Here is a 16,975-nt window from a genome sequence, read left to right as displayed (position 1 = left end):
TAGCAGTAAAAAAAAAAAAAACACAAACTGTGTTTGTCTGTGACCAAGAGCCTCCAGATTTGTTTCCACCAGCAGCCGCTACAGTGCGCCACTGCCTTGGCAAGTTGCCCCGGGCCAGCCAAGGAGACCTCGCAGTGCCCGGCTTGTGTGTACGCCCACCGAGCTCCATTACAGAGCCCAGTATTCACTGAAGCTGAGATGGAGATATCTATAAGTTACAGACACACAGACAGCTTCTTTGTGCTGCTTCTTTCCCAGCTGTAGAATCAGGAGACGCCTCACCAAGAGTTATGAGGTTACTTTGGAACTTTTATGGTCAGTACAAGAGGAATTATCCGACAAGGTATTGTTATCTTATTAAATGCGTTACCACACAAGCTGTTACTTAATGCAGGGTTTAATGTTTATGAGTTCAGTTTTGACCCTTGCCCAGTCGGGAAAATGGGTCAGAAATTCAATTACATTGTGTCTTGTCCTCATGCAAATTGTTTTATATATTAGCAATTATAAAGAGACCAAAGCTAATTGTTAGCTTTATTCATTTGGGGTGACCGTGGTGCAGTGGTGAGCAGGGGGTGTCCGTCAATCAGAGGACCGCTAGCCGGCGTCAATGTGTCCTTGAGCAAGACACTTAACCCTGAAATTGCTCCCGTAGCTGCGACTACGGTGTATGAAAGTTAGATAGTCCTGATGTGGCACCTTGCATGGTAGCTCCTCTCGTCACTGTGTGAATGATTCCCATGTAAAGCGTCTTTGAGTATTCAGAAAAAGCGCTATATAAAATCAAACCATTATCATTTAGGTAACTGAGTTTAACCCACATCCTTTTAACTCCACCCGACTAAACGCCTGTTTCCAGAATAATTGAAGTGCTTGCGGTTCAGCTCATGAACTTGGTCTTTACCTGCCTGAGCAGTACTGCGCATGTGCAACTCTCAACAGACAGGAAGGAAGTGAAATGGTTTCACTCCGTCGATATTTCCATCGTCGGCTCTGGAAAAAACGATGCTATACACTTGCTATACATTTCCTCGCCCAAAGTGGTGTTTTACTAGCCTTGGACAAAAGCACAATCCTTATTGTTGAGCTCTGAAATGGTGTGAAGGAGAGGAAGTTGTGCTACTTCAGACATTACACATACATCTGTCTGACTTGATTTGCTGTGTTGGCTGTATGAGAAAGTGGGGTTGGAAGGAAAAGAGTGTCTTTCAACCTTTTCAGTGTGACTCTCAGCATGTTGAGCTTTTTGTTTTGTGTTCGGTGACAGAGTCCAGGAAAACCCTTCAGGCCTTCCTTACTCGGTGACGCAGATTTTCCAGTGATGACTAAATTCTCCCGATCAGGGGCGGAGGGGGGGCACCCGACTTCCCTTTTCACTGGACTTGGGTGTGGTGGTGTGTGAATGTGTGTGTGTGCATGAGTGTATGTATGTACGTACAGTATGTGCATTTGTGTTCATTGAACACAATCCACATTGTGGGGTTCCATCCGCTTCAACTTAAAATGATGTGATGTTCATGAATTTATCTGCTTTCTACATCAGCCCATCCCGTTTACAGTCGAACCGATCATAAGCAAAGACAAATCAACAACTGATGCGTCTATTCTGCTGGTATCCCTCAATTGGCTTAAGAAAGTGCGAGGCAGGCTCCTGTGATTTCGTTGCTTTTTCCACACTGCATGCCACAGACCCTGCTCATTTCCTGAAGCTGGTAGAATAGGTGGACAGGAGCCAGTGTTTAGTTTAACTGCAGCTGTTTTGGCCATGCCCACATAATTTCCTGATACCCTAGTTTCCCTCTATGTTAGCGCCACGAATCCTGTGTGCTTACATTTCTGTAATAGCCAAATGCCATTTTCAATAGCATTTGAAAATGCTACGGCAATCGGAAATTAAAGGGTTGTGGAAAGCTGAAAGCTTGTTGATTATCAACTTTGGCCTAATGTTATATTCTAATGAGCCTCTGTCGTTCTTGTTTTGTTTTGTTTTTAGAAGTCATCCATACCGAAGGACCCCTGGACGGCAGCCTCTACGCCAAAGTTCGTAAAAAGGAGTCTGTCGAAGGATCCGTCACGGCGAACGGCCTCCCGCCTACCGCCGCCGAACATGCCCTACCTGCGGTCGACCACGCCTTGTCAGTGAGCAGCGACTCAGGAAACTCGACTGCCTCCATCAAAACCGACCGCACTGATGAAGTGACGGCGGCTCAGGCTTCCACGGCGAGCCAGACACATGTGCCTGTTGGTGAGGAGCTGCCCTCAGACCATCACCACCACGCGCCTCCTGCACAACAACCAATCAGTCCCCAAGAGAAACAGGAGCTGGATCAGCTGCTGAGCGGCTTGGAGGGGCCCATGCATCGACAGGGCTACCTGTCCACCCCGACCTCTACCGTTGGAGGCATGCTTCACCTGGTTCCTGCCCAGGTCCATGTCAATGGGCACAATACCATTGACCGTGAGACAGACATTTTGGACGATGAGCTGCCGACCAGTCAAGAGGGCAACAGCGTGGACAGTCTAGGGACGTTCTCCTCCACAGACGGTCGGGCTACACCTGCTGATCTTTACTACCAGCCCGAGTCACTCGTCAACGGCCAGGACCATGTGACGTATCTGGAGTGCAGCGTCCCAGAAAAGCATCTGGAAACCATCCGGCCTCAGGTCGCCACATCCAACAAACCTGTCGCTTTCACGCAAAGCAATTTCAACCACTCTCAGTCATTTGGTGCGGAGCCAAACTCTTTGCCACCAGCTCCCGCCCGCACCACCAGCAGCAGGGAGGCTGTCCAGCGGGGTCTCAACGTTTGGCAGCAGTTCGGCGTACCAGAGGAGCCCGTAACTGAAGGCCTCACTTTTAGTCCACCGCTCGCGTTTAGTCCACCTCCATCTGTCGCAGTGATGCCCAGCCACCACAGCCTCCCACAATTTCCTCATCGCCACAGCACATCCCAGCAAGAAATTGAGGAATCGATTGAAACTCTTAATCTCCTCATGTTGGACCTGGAACCAGGCCGTCCGCTGGTGCAAAAGTCCCAAAGCGCTCCACTGCGGGAAAACAATTATGTAGTGACCACCCAGCCGTGCTTCTCCCAGAGCCAGCCCAGGCCCTCCAAGCCCGATGCAGCCATTCACGCCCACTTTTCTGGGCCCAGCCTGGCCAGCCACTCGTCTCAGGCTCAGGTATCACCTGGGAAGCCGAGTACACCAGAGCCTGCGCCTGTCCAGGGATCTGTGTGTTACACATCTGAGAGGGCTGGAACCAGTCCTTCCCAACACGCCTCCCCCACTATAATTGGTCACTTCCAACTCAAGCCCATCAACAATTACCCAGCAAGCACATTGTCTCAGTCTGGAGAGGTCTCTGAGGCCCATAGAAGCCCTAGCAGTGCCTCAGCATCACCCCAGCCAAGAGAGAGTGAGCAAGACGAAGTCTTCAACGTTGACGGTCTGGTGGCCCAAAGAGTGGCTGGTAAGATTTAACATTACATTTACGCATTATCTGAATATCATAGCTCCATTTATGACCTGTTATCCAACCACAGATTGATTCTTCATATGTACTACAATTATCTCAGATTTCTAAAGGATTGATAAACTGTTTGCCTCACACAATGTTAGATACAACCTACTGCAAAAACGAGTTCAAATGTTTTTAATTTCTTCCTGAAAGGACTGCTGAGGTTAGAGGCGTGACTACCTGACAACCCAACGTTACCTTTAGCATGATGACAGATAAATACAGTATTTCATGTCATAATTACGCCATAAAGCCATTTAATTCTCATTTCACGTACAATCTTGTCCTTGGGCCTGTGTGGCTCTTCTCTTTAAAAAGTTGTACTCTGATGGTGGGCTGTTCTTTGCATTTTACAGCTCAGTCTCTACAAAAATTGCCCTCGATTGTAGCTTTTCTTGCAAGCAGCAATACCACAGGCCAAGCAATCGGCCAAGCAGGCAATTGACAAGTAGATAATATTCAATCTGCCAATTGTGTGTAAGCTTTATGTTGGTGGCAGGACAGAACATACACTAAGAGTAATGTTGATGCCAGCATCCCTGCCCTGTGCACACATGTCTCTCGGAAAACGCTGCTCGGTCCTTATCTCATTTCCTGAATGTCACCTCATCAGTCCCCGTCACTCAGGCTCAAACAGGAAGTGTTCTCTCCAGTCCAGCAGGTTGACTGTCCGTAGATAAGCACATCAGACATCCTGCAGGGCAGCAAGCAAGTCAACATAATGCAGTGTGATAGCGGAGCCCTCAGATAACTATTGCCAGAAAGAGGTTTTCTAGAATCAACAATACGGATCAGTGCACTTTACTGCCAATTAAATGTAGAGCAATTGTCCACATTACGCAACACTAAATGGCATTTTAACACAGTCAACATTTAGAAATGTAGTGTATTTTCGCGTGAGATAAACGAGACCTTAGTGTGATTGCTTTCTACTTCTTGTATCATAGACATCCGATGTCTGATGTTTTTCAGAGACCGTAAAGACAAAACCGTTTCACTTTTTAATGTCGGAGTTGTAGGTTGATTTCCAACTGATAACAGGAATCAGCTTTGTGTATATATATATATATATATATATATATATATATATATATATATATATATATATATATATATATATATATATATATATATATATATGTATATATTGTCAGTTACCTTCTTGTTCTTCTTACAGACGGGACCTCGTCTTGCTTGTTTTCTTTTTCCTTTACAATTTTCTCATCATCATTCTCCTTTCTGTCATCATCCATCTGTTTACCCAGAATTCTCGGCTCGTGTCCAAAGTGTCATCCCCAGCATGACCTCTTCTCAGTCTGAGCACCACCGTTCTCACTCCCTCTCGGGTTGGTTCTTCCTTCCTGTTTGAAGGAAACACTTTAAAAAAAGGAGAGGTCCTTTTTTTCAAGGGTTCCTTCAAGTAGTTCAAGTCTGTATCTGCTTTGCCGTGGAGTGCGGTGGGCTTTGATTTGCATTTAATCCTTTCTCCTTTCTTGTTTAATAATTGACTGCCCCATCTACTAATACAAAGACTTTTTTTTTTGTTCACTTCCTCTTTCTCCCTTTTATACGCAACACATTTTTCACTGTCATCGTCTGGTTTGTAGAGTATCATCATCATCATCATTAAACTAACCACTGAACCTTCTCATCATACATACTCACCCTTCATTTCTGTTTGTTGTGAGTTACAGTTTTCTACCTTAAGGTTAGGGAATTACCTCAACTACAGCGTAGAAAAAACCCATCCAAATTGGATAATGTTAAAGTTTCACAAGAACTAGACAAGGGGAGGCACAAAGGAGGCTCTGTCCCTTGCCAGGAGAGTGCATGTCACAGGATCCATTTTGCCAAACTCTGGGAACAATATGGAGGCTACACTGGCTTCTTTCAAGGCTGCTTCTTTCTTTTTTTCTTTCCTCACACTATTTTGAAGATTTACAAAGCCAGACAAAGGACACCAAATTCGAGGAGAGTCCTCATTGGAAACATTGCTAAAGCCCGATGTGCCCGGTGGGAGAACGCCAGTACAATGCAGACGGGTTCTGTTTTAGGGCCCTTTTTTGTGACGCAACACAACGTCAAAATGAAAAGTAACAAGAGTTGATCTTAGATTGTAGAGTCGGAATGAAGGTCATCAGGACTGTTTCCGTTTTTACAAGCCCAATTACACAATTTTACAATTTAAAGAAAAGACTCCAAAGAAACTAGAAAATACAATTATCTCATTGATCTGATCTTACCTTGCCAGGAACACAACCCCTTCACTCTTACCTTATAGATGACCTCACCCAGTTGCAGGTGTGGACATACAGAGACTCTGGATTACTGATTACCCATCAAGTTGATGTTTTTTGGAATTAACCCCCGTGCTCATCCACATGATAAGCGGATTTTAAATAGCTGAGAAAAGTCAGCCCTCGGGAATCTGCAGTGGTCCCAGCTGGAAACCATTAGCGGTCGCTAGGGCAACAACGCAGTGTTTGACAGTACTCTGCTGCTGAGCAGTGCATCATGGGTACATCTGGTTCTCAGTTTGTAGGCTCAGTGCGATGGTGGGTGTGTTTCTGTTTGGCGGTGTTGACTGCCGACATGCTTCGCAAAGCTGTCGGGTTCCAAGATTTTTTTTAACCGACACCTCGTCAACAAAAAGCATCCTGACAGATGACATGATTGGCAGTTATTCATCTTTGGTTTCTTTCTTATAGATACATTCATTTACAAACAGAAGGTTCTTCAAAGTAAGGGCATTGAGAGACTTTTGTTTTTAAAGCCTCAGCTTTAATACTGAGGTGGCAATGGCAGCTACCTTTATTCCTAACTATCTCCACAGCCGCTATCTATAACTTTTTCCCACATATATTTGGCCAGGTCTTTGGACCCACACTTTAAATTCAAGCTGAGTGAAGCGGGCATTCATATTTTCACATTCCTATTACAGGCTCGTAGGGTGTGTCTTTTGTTTCTGCGTGTGAGGAAAAGTCTGTCCGAGTCTTTATCAGTCATTATCAGCCTCTGTTGGTTTTTCAGTTTCCCGAAGAAATCATTCCACCTCGGCGAAGGCATGTTCTCGGGGAGAAAAGAAACAATTTATTAATTCAAGGTCCATCCAACATATTATTCATTCAACTGTTTCAGTCCATTTGAAACCTCTAGAAAGTGACCCTTGTGCTGAGGCACAAACAACACCACAGGATGTATTCACCCAATTTTCCCACTTGTTTCTTAAACCTATTGTTCTCCCATTAACCTTCATCTTGTTCCCAGGCACAGCAGCGCAGCCAGTGATAGTCTTTCACATTGGCCGTGCAGCTTTGGAAAGCATTTCACGCTTTACTACCTCCACCCACCAGTCAATGGCCTCGCATATTAGCATAAAACTCTTAACTTAAATCCTGTTTGTTTTATGCTGCTAGCTTTCTCTCTCCCTTTCTCTCTCAGTTCAAACCAGATTAACTGAAATTAGCTTACTGGCTGCTTTGAGGTTCAGCCAGATCTGGCCGCATTGACGCATTAGATAACAATACAGCTTGCCAGTGTATCAGAAAGTCTTGATCCTTTGTGTGGGAGAACACACAAATGATTATTGCTGATTAGGATGTCAGTTGCTGATTATAATTTCAGCTACTGCTAGAAGCGATGGCCATCACATATTTATTCAACATATTTCCAAGGTCAAGGTTTTCCCCACACTTGTTTCTTTGGGGATATCATAGAATGGATACATGAATGAGATAAACCCACTGGGATTTAGTTTGATCATCAGCTAACCCTGCGTTATTAACCTTGTGAGTGTGTGCATGTTCAATTCAAAGGTTTTTCAGAACCACACCCAAAATGCACATGATGGCCCGTGCGGTGGCACAATGGCTGACAACTATTAACATTGAATGACGGCGATGGCATCGATGGAGGAAAGAAGTGTGGGATTGAGCAGTAGTGACCGAACCCTTGCTGAATTTTAACCCTCGACTCGCGTGTCGTGTCAGGTGTCCAGGCCCGTGTAGTGTCCTTGGACGAGTCCGCAACCCTTCCCCGCCATCACATCACCATCGACGGCCAGTACCAGAACGGTCCCGACGGCGACCCCTCTGCAGACGCCCCACTCCGGTCCCCCGTCCGCTGTGTTTCTCCGGAGTTTGTCAACGCCTTAGCGATGAACCCCGGCGGACGACCGAAGGAGGTATAGAGCGTACATTTTGAACATACATTGTGGGACAACATTGTTTTCCTGCCTTCTTTCTTCACGAGTTGTTTTTTGTTCCTCTCCTCAGAGACACATGCACAGCTACCGCGAGGCCTTTGAGGAGATGGAGGGTGGCCCGATCTCTCCTACACCCATAGTTGGTGGTGAGGTGTTTCCCCAAACCCCTGCCTTCCCCATCTCGCCGCAAACCCCTTACTTCAACCTGTGTAAGTCCCCCCTCTGGCTGACAGAGGGCACTGTGGAGCGTGCCATAGTTACAGACGATGAAAACATGATTTACATTGAAACCCAACTGAAGGTTGTGTTTTACAACGGTATCAATCTTATTAGTATTTAGATTTATGTATTTACATTCACTCTTAAATGGCTTATTTTTGTAATGATGTTACGTTCCTTAACTTCTGGATGTCTCTCTTTTTTTTAAGTGTAAGAACAGACATTTGTGTTTAACTTGTGATACTGAAAACTGGTGTAGAAAAGTCTAGAGGTGTAAAAGGTTCCCTCATGTTCTGAGAGTCTTGGCAGTCGCTCAAGGTACTTCATCTTGACTTTGCATTCGTTTCTCTCTTTATATGCTTCATTTGATACCACATATTCCAAAAAATCCCCACTATTACCATACTCATTCAGGTTGTAAATGGGCTGCATTTCCAACGTACGAGTGGGACGTTGCAGTGCTCTGGCCTTGTGTTGGCTCATCAAAATGCCTGAGCGGCCGCATCTCATGAAGACCAAATTCATCTTTTTTTTCTCTAGAACGTCTGCAGTCATCAATCAGTACATGCAGAATGAGTAAAAAGGGGGAAGACAGTATAACTGTTTCCCAGAGAATACGTTTGTCTTCCAAGAAAAACATGTTTCCTCAAAAGTCTAGAAAATAGAAAAGATACAAAAAAAACAACTGACACAACCGTCTCCCCCTCCTGCCGTCTCCCAAACGCCTCTTCCGTTCTCACATGGACTCCACACTAAAAAAAGAAATCACGTATTAAGGAACGTGTCTTTGGCCAACTCTACGAGTGATCTCATCCGGTCCTCTTGCCTATCTCCCTCAGGGCACACCCATAAAAGTTAGTCATAAAAGCCCCAACATATTTTTAACACCCGCTCTGTGGCGCAACATCCCTCCTCTCCTTCCCATCAAAATAGGAACACTGATTCCACCGTAAAGCTTAGTTGTAACTGAGATAAACTAGGAAATTTGGATTCTTGAACGAACTCAGTGGGACACATTGAGATCAAATTGTTTTGTTAGTTATGCGTTTGAGAGAAAACACAAGGATTCCTTCATTGTTTTCGACTTAAATGGACTCCAAAAAATGTATTCTCTTGTTATCAAGCGAGCACAAACATGTCAGTTAACTGAGATTCATTTAGCAGTTATTTGCTGAACATGTGAAAAGTGCATGTTTAGCTACTTGATCAGTGCACTTGACACTATATTTATTTACCATGTATTTATCTCGAATAGTGTTCTAGTGTAAATCACTTTCCCAAGCGTTCCCTTTGGTTGCGCCGCACACACACACCACCCACGATTAAATGTGGGGCATCAATGTGGCAAGTACAAAGAATTGATTTGGATTCTTTGGTAAGTGGAGGATGCACGAGTCTCTATCGGAGTACCACTGTCCCACGATGTCAGCCAAATGGACCTCCCCTCATCCCCATCCCTCCCCTCTGCTCAAGTGAGCTTTACCCATCACCCATCACAGTCCTTCACTGCTTTGGCATGGGAGCCACAGGAGAGCAGCAGTGGCAGCACAATGGACACAATGTAGGACCCGCATCAGACATCAATTCACCAGTAAACTACCTGCAAGTCTTTTGCGGGTACAACAGATACTTGTGGTGTAAAACCAAAGAAAAAGGGGAATAACCTCCACTTTCATGCATACACAAAGTCAAGAAATAGCCTCAATAGCATCACACACAAACACTCATCCACAGACTCAAACACATAAAGCACAAAGACATGCTTCCACTCTCTCGGCTGCTGCTGCTCTCTGTGTTGCTGTTGTCATCATCTGTGTTTGGGTTCCTGTTGCTGCCTTGTTCCACCACAAACAGCACCCTGCCTGCCCTCCCCCACCCCCAGTCTTAATTACCCAGTCATTTGTGTCTTGTCTTTTGGTAATTGTGCTAGAAATGTGTGTTGGTTATCACAAGAGTGTTTTGTTTTTTTCCCCCCGCCACATAATTATTTGTGTTTCTGTTGGAGGGGGAATAAAGGAGTAGTTAGCATTGTTAAAGGACTCGAGGGACTAAAGACTAGAGAATAAGAAGAGATTATTGAATCAAACACATCCAAAGTTGGGATGATTCCAGTAGTTTAGGTATAAATATAACAGAGGCTGTTGTGGCTCTACTCCTGATCTTTCCCTCCAGTAGTCATGTAGCAGAGACTGAATCAAAGTGCCTGTTCTTTCAGGGGCAGTATGTAGCAATATTTGATTTAAAGGAATATAGGCACGTTAGCATGGGGTTAAATGAGATCTTTCAGACTATTAGGGTTTCAGAATAGTGGGCAACCAAAACAATGGACAGTTTTAAATAGGATTTCTAATGTAAAACTGAAACTAACTAGAGGCTACAGATTATAAATGCCGTAACGCGACAGATTTCAAGGGAAACCAATCACTCTTTCTTCAGTTTGACGCAGCTCTGCTTTGTGTTTGACACAAACCTTATTCTGCTGTTGGCATAGTCAGGCGGTGTCACGTTGTTATTCGACAAATGCATGTTTTCCCCCTCCATCAGAGCATGAGCGCACCCCTCTGAACATGCTGTGTGTTAAGTTGTGCTGACGCTGTATAGTCTTGACAGCTGTTTACCTGTCCGCTAAGTATATGATTATCAAGACTCAATGGCAACTTTAAGTGGACGAGATTGTCCGAAAGAAAAACTTTTGCATATACAATAGTGAAAAAGTGATAAATCAACGTTAAACCGGGTCGACAGGAAGCAGCTGTCAAGATGTCCGTGATGTATGATGCCGTGTGGTGATAAGTGTCTCGTTCTCTTCAGGTCGCTCCCCTCCTGGTCTGGCCAGGACTCCTCTGTCAGCGCTGGGCTTGAAGCCTCACAACCCAGCAGAAATCCTCCTCAATCAAACAGGCTCAGGTTGGTTTAACCCTCACGGTATTAGAATCACAAACTAATTAAAGTTATTGTTATTGATTTACTATTGTTTTTTTTAACCATGAGTGCACGGCGACCGTGTCAAAGTCTGACACCAAGTGGTCTGACAAAGTGACAGTATGTGACGAGTTAGGAAGGGAAATGGGTCTCGTACACACACACACACACACACACACACACACACATACACACACACACACACAGTATGGCACAGAAACGATATATTTCTCCTTCCTCCTTTGCTGTACCTCTGTCCCTTTACACTGTTCTGTTCTCTGGATTATCTCCAACGATGCTCCACAGAAGATGAGAGCAGTGAGGGTGAGGAAGGTAAGAGTGCTGCTCCAATGCCACAGATCATCAACGTTTTGATCTCCTCCACCCTCCATCTTCTCTCTCCCTATTGCTTAGTTGTAGTCCATCCACATCTTGTGTGGCAAAACCATTTCCCTTTTCATTTCCTCTCTGGAAAAGAGTCACAGCCACTCTCCCGGCAGCATATACTGTTCCAGTATATCATTTCAATCTTATTCATTTTTTTATCAACATATTATCACCATCACACAACTACAATGCCGCCGAGCCAAAAGTAATAACAAATACAGACGGAACAGCAGAGGTGAAGTAAATGTGGGAGGGCTCACAGTGTTTTTTCTCTCTCTCTCATGCAGCACCAAGAAGCTATGTCGAGTCTGTGGCGAGGTCGGCAACGGCAGGCGGAGAGCAGTCGACGTCACCCAGGAGCCCCAGCCCACTGGGAGAGACGGCTGCCCAGCAGAGAAGTCTAAGCCCCACCTCCCACACGCTGAACCCCCCTTTGTCCAGCAGCAGCCCCATCCAGAGCTCACAGGGGTGAGCCCAATACATAATATTACGCTTTTTATTTTTTTTGGTCCGAAGCCGGATCTTTGACCAGAAATTAGTGAATTTGTTAAATAGATATGATATGTACATCTGTCATAGTGCCATCTGGAGCCATTGGTGGTGGCTTCTGCTTTGCAAGGATATAGCTTGTCAATCGCTCATATTTCTTAATTTATCATCCATTCTTTCAACTCAAATATTTAGATTTTCCAATTAATTTGGTACTTACAGGGTAACTGTGTTTTTTTTCTCCCACCTTGACCCTATTTTACCATGTTGCCAATGGGCGTACATTGACGATTAGAAGTTGCCCCTACCAATTACCTTGCAGCCCGTTATACCAAAGTAACCCTCTACGTCCAAATAAACAGTGTGATGTGTGTAGAACTTCAGCTGGTTTTTAACTTACATTTTTAAATGTTCTTCCAGGGATCACCCCAGCAGTGTTAGCACTCCGTCCCAACCCACTACTGATTCGGGCTTCCGCTCTCAAGCCACAGAGAGCGCCTACCCCACTCCCACCCCCTCATATCAAGCCCTGAATACCCCCACTTCGTCCTACCTAGATTCCAGCTCTCCTGCCTCTTCCTACTTTGGCACCACGACCCCTACGCTATCCTACCTTGGCACCACCACCCCTACGCTATCCTACCTTGGCACCACCACCATACCGGGGAGTTACGCGGTCTCGGACCCGAGCCTGCCCACCCTGGAACCTTCCCAGCCAACTCTGAGCAATGGAAGTCACAATCCGCAGCACCGGAGCAACATCCTTGGTTCCACCTACAACCCCCTCCTCCAGCAGCGCTCGTGTGCTGTCCAGGAGGGTCCGATCACGGGCCAGCAAACATCGCCAGCTAACGGCTTTGATATGGGTACGGTAGGTCACAGCGGCAGTCCCACTCTTGGTCGTCATCTGTCTCATGGAGCCCAGAGCAGCCCAGTTCTCAGCAGACAGGCCTCTTTGGGACAGGGAACTCAGCGGAGCCCGGTCCTCAACAGACAGCCGTCCCTGGGCCAGCCCATACAGAGCAGCCCCGTGCTCAGCCGACAGCCATCTATCACACACCCCCAAGGAAGTCCAGTTTTGGGCCGTCACCCATCTGTATCGCAGGTGTCCCAGAGAAGCCCCAGTCTGGACCGACACCCCATGCACAGCGGTTACACCACCCCTGATGAGAGACATGGGAACCTGTCGCGACAGAGCAGCTCGTCGGGCTACCAGGGACCGCCCACTCCCTCCTTCCCCATCTCACCGGCAGGCTACCCAGATGGGGGGATGACGGCGATGGGTGCAGGGTTCCGGCAGGGCAGCCCAGCCCCTGGTTTCCAGCCCCAGCTCCCAGAGAAGAGGCGCATGTCGAGCGGCGATAGACCCAACGGAGCGCTGTCCTACGGCACGCTGAACGGGAAGATAATGTCCCCAATGAGTGGAGGGAATAATCCCAGCTACTTCCACACCCTCTCCGACTTCTCAAGGTTCAACATGTCCGGTAAGGACATACATCATCTGGATTGACATGAAGACGCATTTTGGAGTTTGTCTTTGTTTATCGCTTCCTTTCTATTATGGTTTTTTGTTGCAGATGGAAGTCCTGAGAGCAGGCTGAATGTCAAGTTTGTCCAAGACACATCCAAGTTCTGGTACAAGCCAGACATTTCCAGGGAGCAAGGTAAAAGGCCGAGAGACTTTTCCCTTAAATGAACTTCAAACAATTCTTCTTCTTGGCTTTCATTTTTACTTCCTGGTGCCTGCTTGGGATTGGCCTTTAAGTATGTTCCAGTGTGTCAAAATGTTAAGACAAGAAATATTCCAGCTGAAACCTATGTTTTGAATGTCCAAAAAGTGGCACACACATTAGTAGCATGCAACCTCACAAGCAAAAAGTAGGAAAGGAAGATGTGAATTCAGCAATATTTTTGACAATTGGGTTGTTTGCCACTTTCCAATAGTTTTAGAAACTGAAGAAGTAAATGATGCTGCAGAAGTGGTTTGAATTGTTAGAACGGATGTCCTAGAAACTCCCTTCCAACGTGGAACTAGGCCACCGTTGTTTCCCGTGGAGTATTCCTTTGAAGCATTTAAAATGTGTTTGGGACGATTGAACTTTGATGCTTTTCTTCCATCTGAAGTCATCACGTTAACTTTACCGCTAACACAAATTAGCATAAACACTTTTCATAAATGCAGGTACACGCGCAATAATGAATATCCATTTATCATACAAAACACACACATGCGCCGGTACATACACATGTCTGTATGTGTGTGTTTGGTTGAGAGGTCAGCTATTCTGCTGCATCTGCATTTGCTTAGTGGCAGTGTTGGATTATATCATGTTAAATACAAGCACATGCTCAACTGCAATGACATCACACCTACACATAAAGTTTATACTTAGCGCCATGCACTTCCAGAGTAAAAGTCACACCACATGTAGAGAATTAGGCAACATATGCATGTGTTGCTCATCTCATCCATCTTCCTTCCTTAAACTACCACATGTGGACAGGCTGAGGCCTTGAACTAAATGGTGAAGTAATTCATCTGAAGCTCCTCTTCAACGATAGCGTGTCGAAAGTGAAGTCACTTGTTAAAAGTTGTAGTTGTAATGAAATGCAGACTGCCGAGCAATCTTTTTTTGCACAAAGGGGTCTGGACTTGACGATGAGAGCTGTCGCCTTTGCTCTTGTGGTTCTTTTAACCTTCTGCTACCTTTTTTATTAATTCACTTAAATCTTTTAATGAGTTGACTTTCTCTGACCTCCTTAATCAGTCACCCAAATGTAGCCGATGCGATATCAAAGGCGTTTTATTGCCGGTGTCCATAACAAACACTGCTTTGCCTGTCTCTTATCTTGTTGTTTACATTTTTTTATTAGTGCCATATGTTATTTTATGTTTTAACTGTGACCTGTCAAGCTAATGCAGATGTTATTTAGCTTCAAGCCAACTCTGATAAGATAAACTCCATTAAATAGTGGCCAGTCAGACTGTACTAAGGCACAGCGTGGTACGAATCCGTCGATCACAGGGTACAGCATACTCTGCTTCAGGCCTATTGCACTCTAAATGGGACCATAATACACTAAATAAACATCACGCTGTATTAAAATAGCTCTACAAAATTCCATGGCAATCCATCTGATACTTGTTGAGATTCATTACTTTTGTCAGAGTGCTGAGCCAACTGAACGCCTCTTGTGTTACAGCTATCGGCCTGCTGAGAGAGAGGGAGCCTGGAGCCTTTGTTATCCGGGACAGTCACTCGTTCAGGGGGGCGTATGGCCTGGCTATGAAGGTGGCCTCTCCTCCACCCTCAGCGCATCAGAACAAGAAAGGTAGAAGGGGGGCAGGATGCTGGCTCAACATGTTAACGCATCAAGTATTCACTCCTCTTTCAGTTGGGAGCTCCTGTGTTCATGAGTTCGGGGGTTAATGCCAAAGATGTGAGGTGACGTCTCCGTGTGAATCAGCTGTAACCCCTCTCGCTCTCTTTTTGTTGCAGGTGACATCACCAACGAGCTGGTGAGGCACTTCCTGATCGAGAGCAGCCCTAAAGGAGTGAAGCTGAAGGGTTGTCCCAACGAGCCTTACTTTGGTACGGCCTGAAACACACACTCACACACACACACTCGCCCTCCGGGGGAAGCCGTAGTGAGTCTGAAGGAGAAGTCACATGCTCCTTTCTGTGCGTCTTTCACAGATCAGCAGCCCTTTCCAAGTTGTATAGCATGTAATCCTCCTGTAATTCTGTAATTACCGGCTGACTGTGATCTAAGACGTGTTCGCCTCACTAATTACACTGCGAGACTCTATGACGTGTGTGTGTGTGTCTCCTCTGCCAAATACGAAATGGGGCACGCTGACTTTTGTAAACTTTTGTCTAGCCTCTCCTTGTTGCCTGTCCCGTCTCAAGGCCGTAACTCACTTCCTCCTTTCCCCGTGTGAAGTTGCTGTAATTGCTTTGTTTTACTGCTACAATACCAACAGAATGATGATGATGATTTTTTTTCTAACGAGTAATAATTTGTCTGTCTTACCACTGTAAGTCTAAACCACATTAAACCCTAAAAAAGTGACGTTTCTCCAGACTTGAATAGATCCAGAAGTGTCATCTTTTTGTTTGTCACAATGGAATTATTGAAGGGGAAGTGTGCTGATTTGAAGTGTGTTGTGGGTCCAATGTGTTTTTTCTGACTGTGTCTTGTGTCTGTTTGACAGGCTGTCTGTCGGCCTTGGTCTACCAACATGCCATCACACCACTGGCCCTACCCTGCAAACTACTCATCCCCACCACAGGTCGGTGGACCCAAAAGACAAACGTGTATGCTTTATGAAGTGATTGTGTTGTGTTGGAGTCCAGTTTGATCACTTTACATTAGTTAGTTAAGCCCTTCCACAGTTAAGGGCTCTATTTTTAAGGAATACCTTGAATTCTTGAAGAAAACTATATCCGCTTTCCAACTCTCACACATCTCGTCCAGTACGACCCTCGGCTCGTTTGTCGTATGCTCCTGATTTCCCGAACACATGCAGCCTTTTTATTTAGAGCTCCAGTGTGCAGCATTTCTGGAAACCCATTAGCAGAGATGGATCACGAGTTCACAACATCCATAGCTGTGTTTCCATTTTTACCAAGAATCATTTCAAACTGATCACCATGAAAGTGTCTTTACTGCATGTACCGTATATAATGTCAGAGCTGAGACTGGAGCCCAGTAGCATAGAGATTACAGAAGCCCTTGGTGCAACTAAATAAAAAATGATGCCACGGCTGGTAACTTCCTCCTTCCTTTTATGTAGAGCTCATAGAGGAAGTGCCAGAAGTAGCTGCGCCAAATCCGCTGGTTGAGAGGCTGAAACAAGGAGCAGGTAAAGACATAAACTCACTTTGGTTCACTCTCTTTGGTTAAAGCTATCTTGTGACGCTCTCGACTTTTTGAGACTCAAATACAATGCAGCGTTAAGATTCTAGGACATTAATATGTAATTAACGTGTCCTGAATCATCCTGTCCAATTGTTCAAGACACCCTTGTTAACCCAGTGCAGAGGGCCCCTGCTGATTCCCATGGTAAACCCTGTGCACTTTTATTTGGAAACTCCCATCTGGAATGTGCATCCTTTATGCCTGTCCGTGTCTGTTTTAACCTGCACAAGTTAAGATTAACGATGGCCCCGTTTCATTCCTTGAGATGTGTTAGGATTTTGTCTGTTAACATTGGTGTCCAGCTTCTTGTC

General features: G+C 45.4%; 1 protein-coding gene across 12 annotated transcripts in view; it reads left to right on the top strand.

Moving 5' to 3' along the window:
- Nucleotides 1–16,975, top strand: part of tns1b (tensin 1b) — a 150,188-nt gene that overhangs the window by 129,492 nt on the left and 3,721 nt on the right. For 6 of the 12 annotated variants that reach the window (XM_068573137.1, XM_068573135.1, XM_068573144.1 and 3 more), the window contains 14 exons: nucleotides 1,994–3,472; nucleotides 4,786–4,866; nucleotides 7,510–7,703; nucleotides 7,795–7,933; nucleotides 10,755–10,850; nucleotides 11,172–11,198; nucleotides 11,540–11,720; nucleotides 12,162–13,225; nucleotides 13,319–13,405; nucleotides 14,946–15,074; nucleotides 15,242–15,334; nucleotides 15,958–16,035; nucleotides 16,540–16,608; nucleotides 16,764–16,808. In XM_068573137.1, the coding sequence (XP_068429238.1) occupies nucleotides 1,994–3,472; nucleotides 4,786–4,866; nucleotides 7,510–7,703; nucleotides 7,795–7,933; nucleotides 10,755–10,850; nucleotides 11,172–11,198; nucleotides 11,540–11,720; nucleotides 12,162–13,225; nucleotides 13,319–13,405; nucleotides 14,946–15,074; nucleotides 15,242–15,334; nucleotides 15,958–16,035; nucleotides 16,540–16,608; nucleotides 16,764–16,808 (3,762 nt within the window). The remainder of the gene's footprint in view (nucleotides 1–1,993; nucleotides 3,473–4,785; nucleotides 4,867–7,509; nucleotides 7,704–7,794; nucleotides 7,934–10,754; nucleotides 10,851–11,171; nucleotides 11,199–11,539; nucleotides 11,721–12,161; nucleotides 13,226–13,318; nucleotides 13,406–14,945; nucleotides 15,075–15,241; nucleotides 15,335–15,957; nucleotides 16,036–16,539; nucleotides 16,609–16,763; nucleotides 16,809–16,975) is intronic. The other 6 variants (XM_068573138.1, XM_068573147.1, XM_068573141.1 and 3 more) reach the window with 5 other exon arrangements.

Source organism: Clinocottus analis, unplaced genomic scaffold (genome assembly GCF_023055335.1).
Source record: "Clinocottus analis isolate CAN_PGR_092001 unplaced genomic scaffold, fCliAna1.0.p SCAF_12, whole genome shotgun sequence".
In the NCBI taxonomy this organism is placed as follows: domain Eukaryota; kingdom Metazoa; phylum Chordata; class Actinopteri; order Perciformes; family Cottidae; genus Clinocottus; species Clinocottus analis.
The sequence above is the reverse complement of the archived record's forward strand: the minus strand, read 5'-3'. Positions and strand labels throughout refer to the sequence as shown.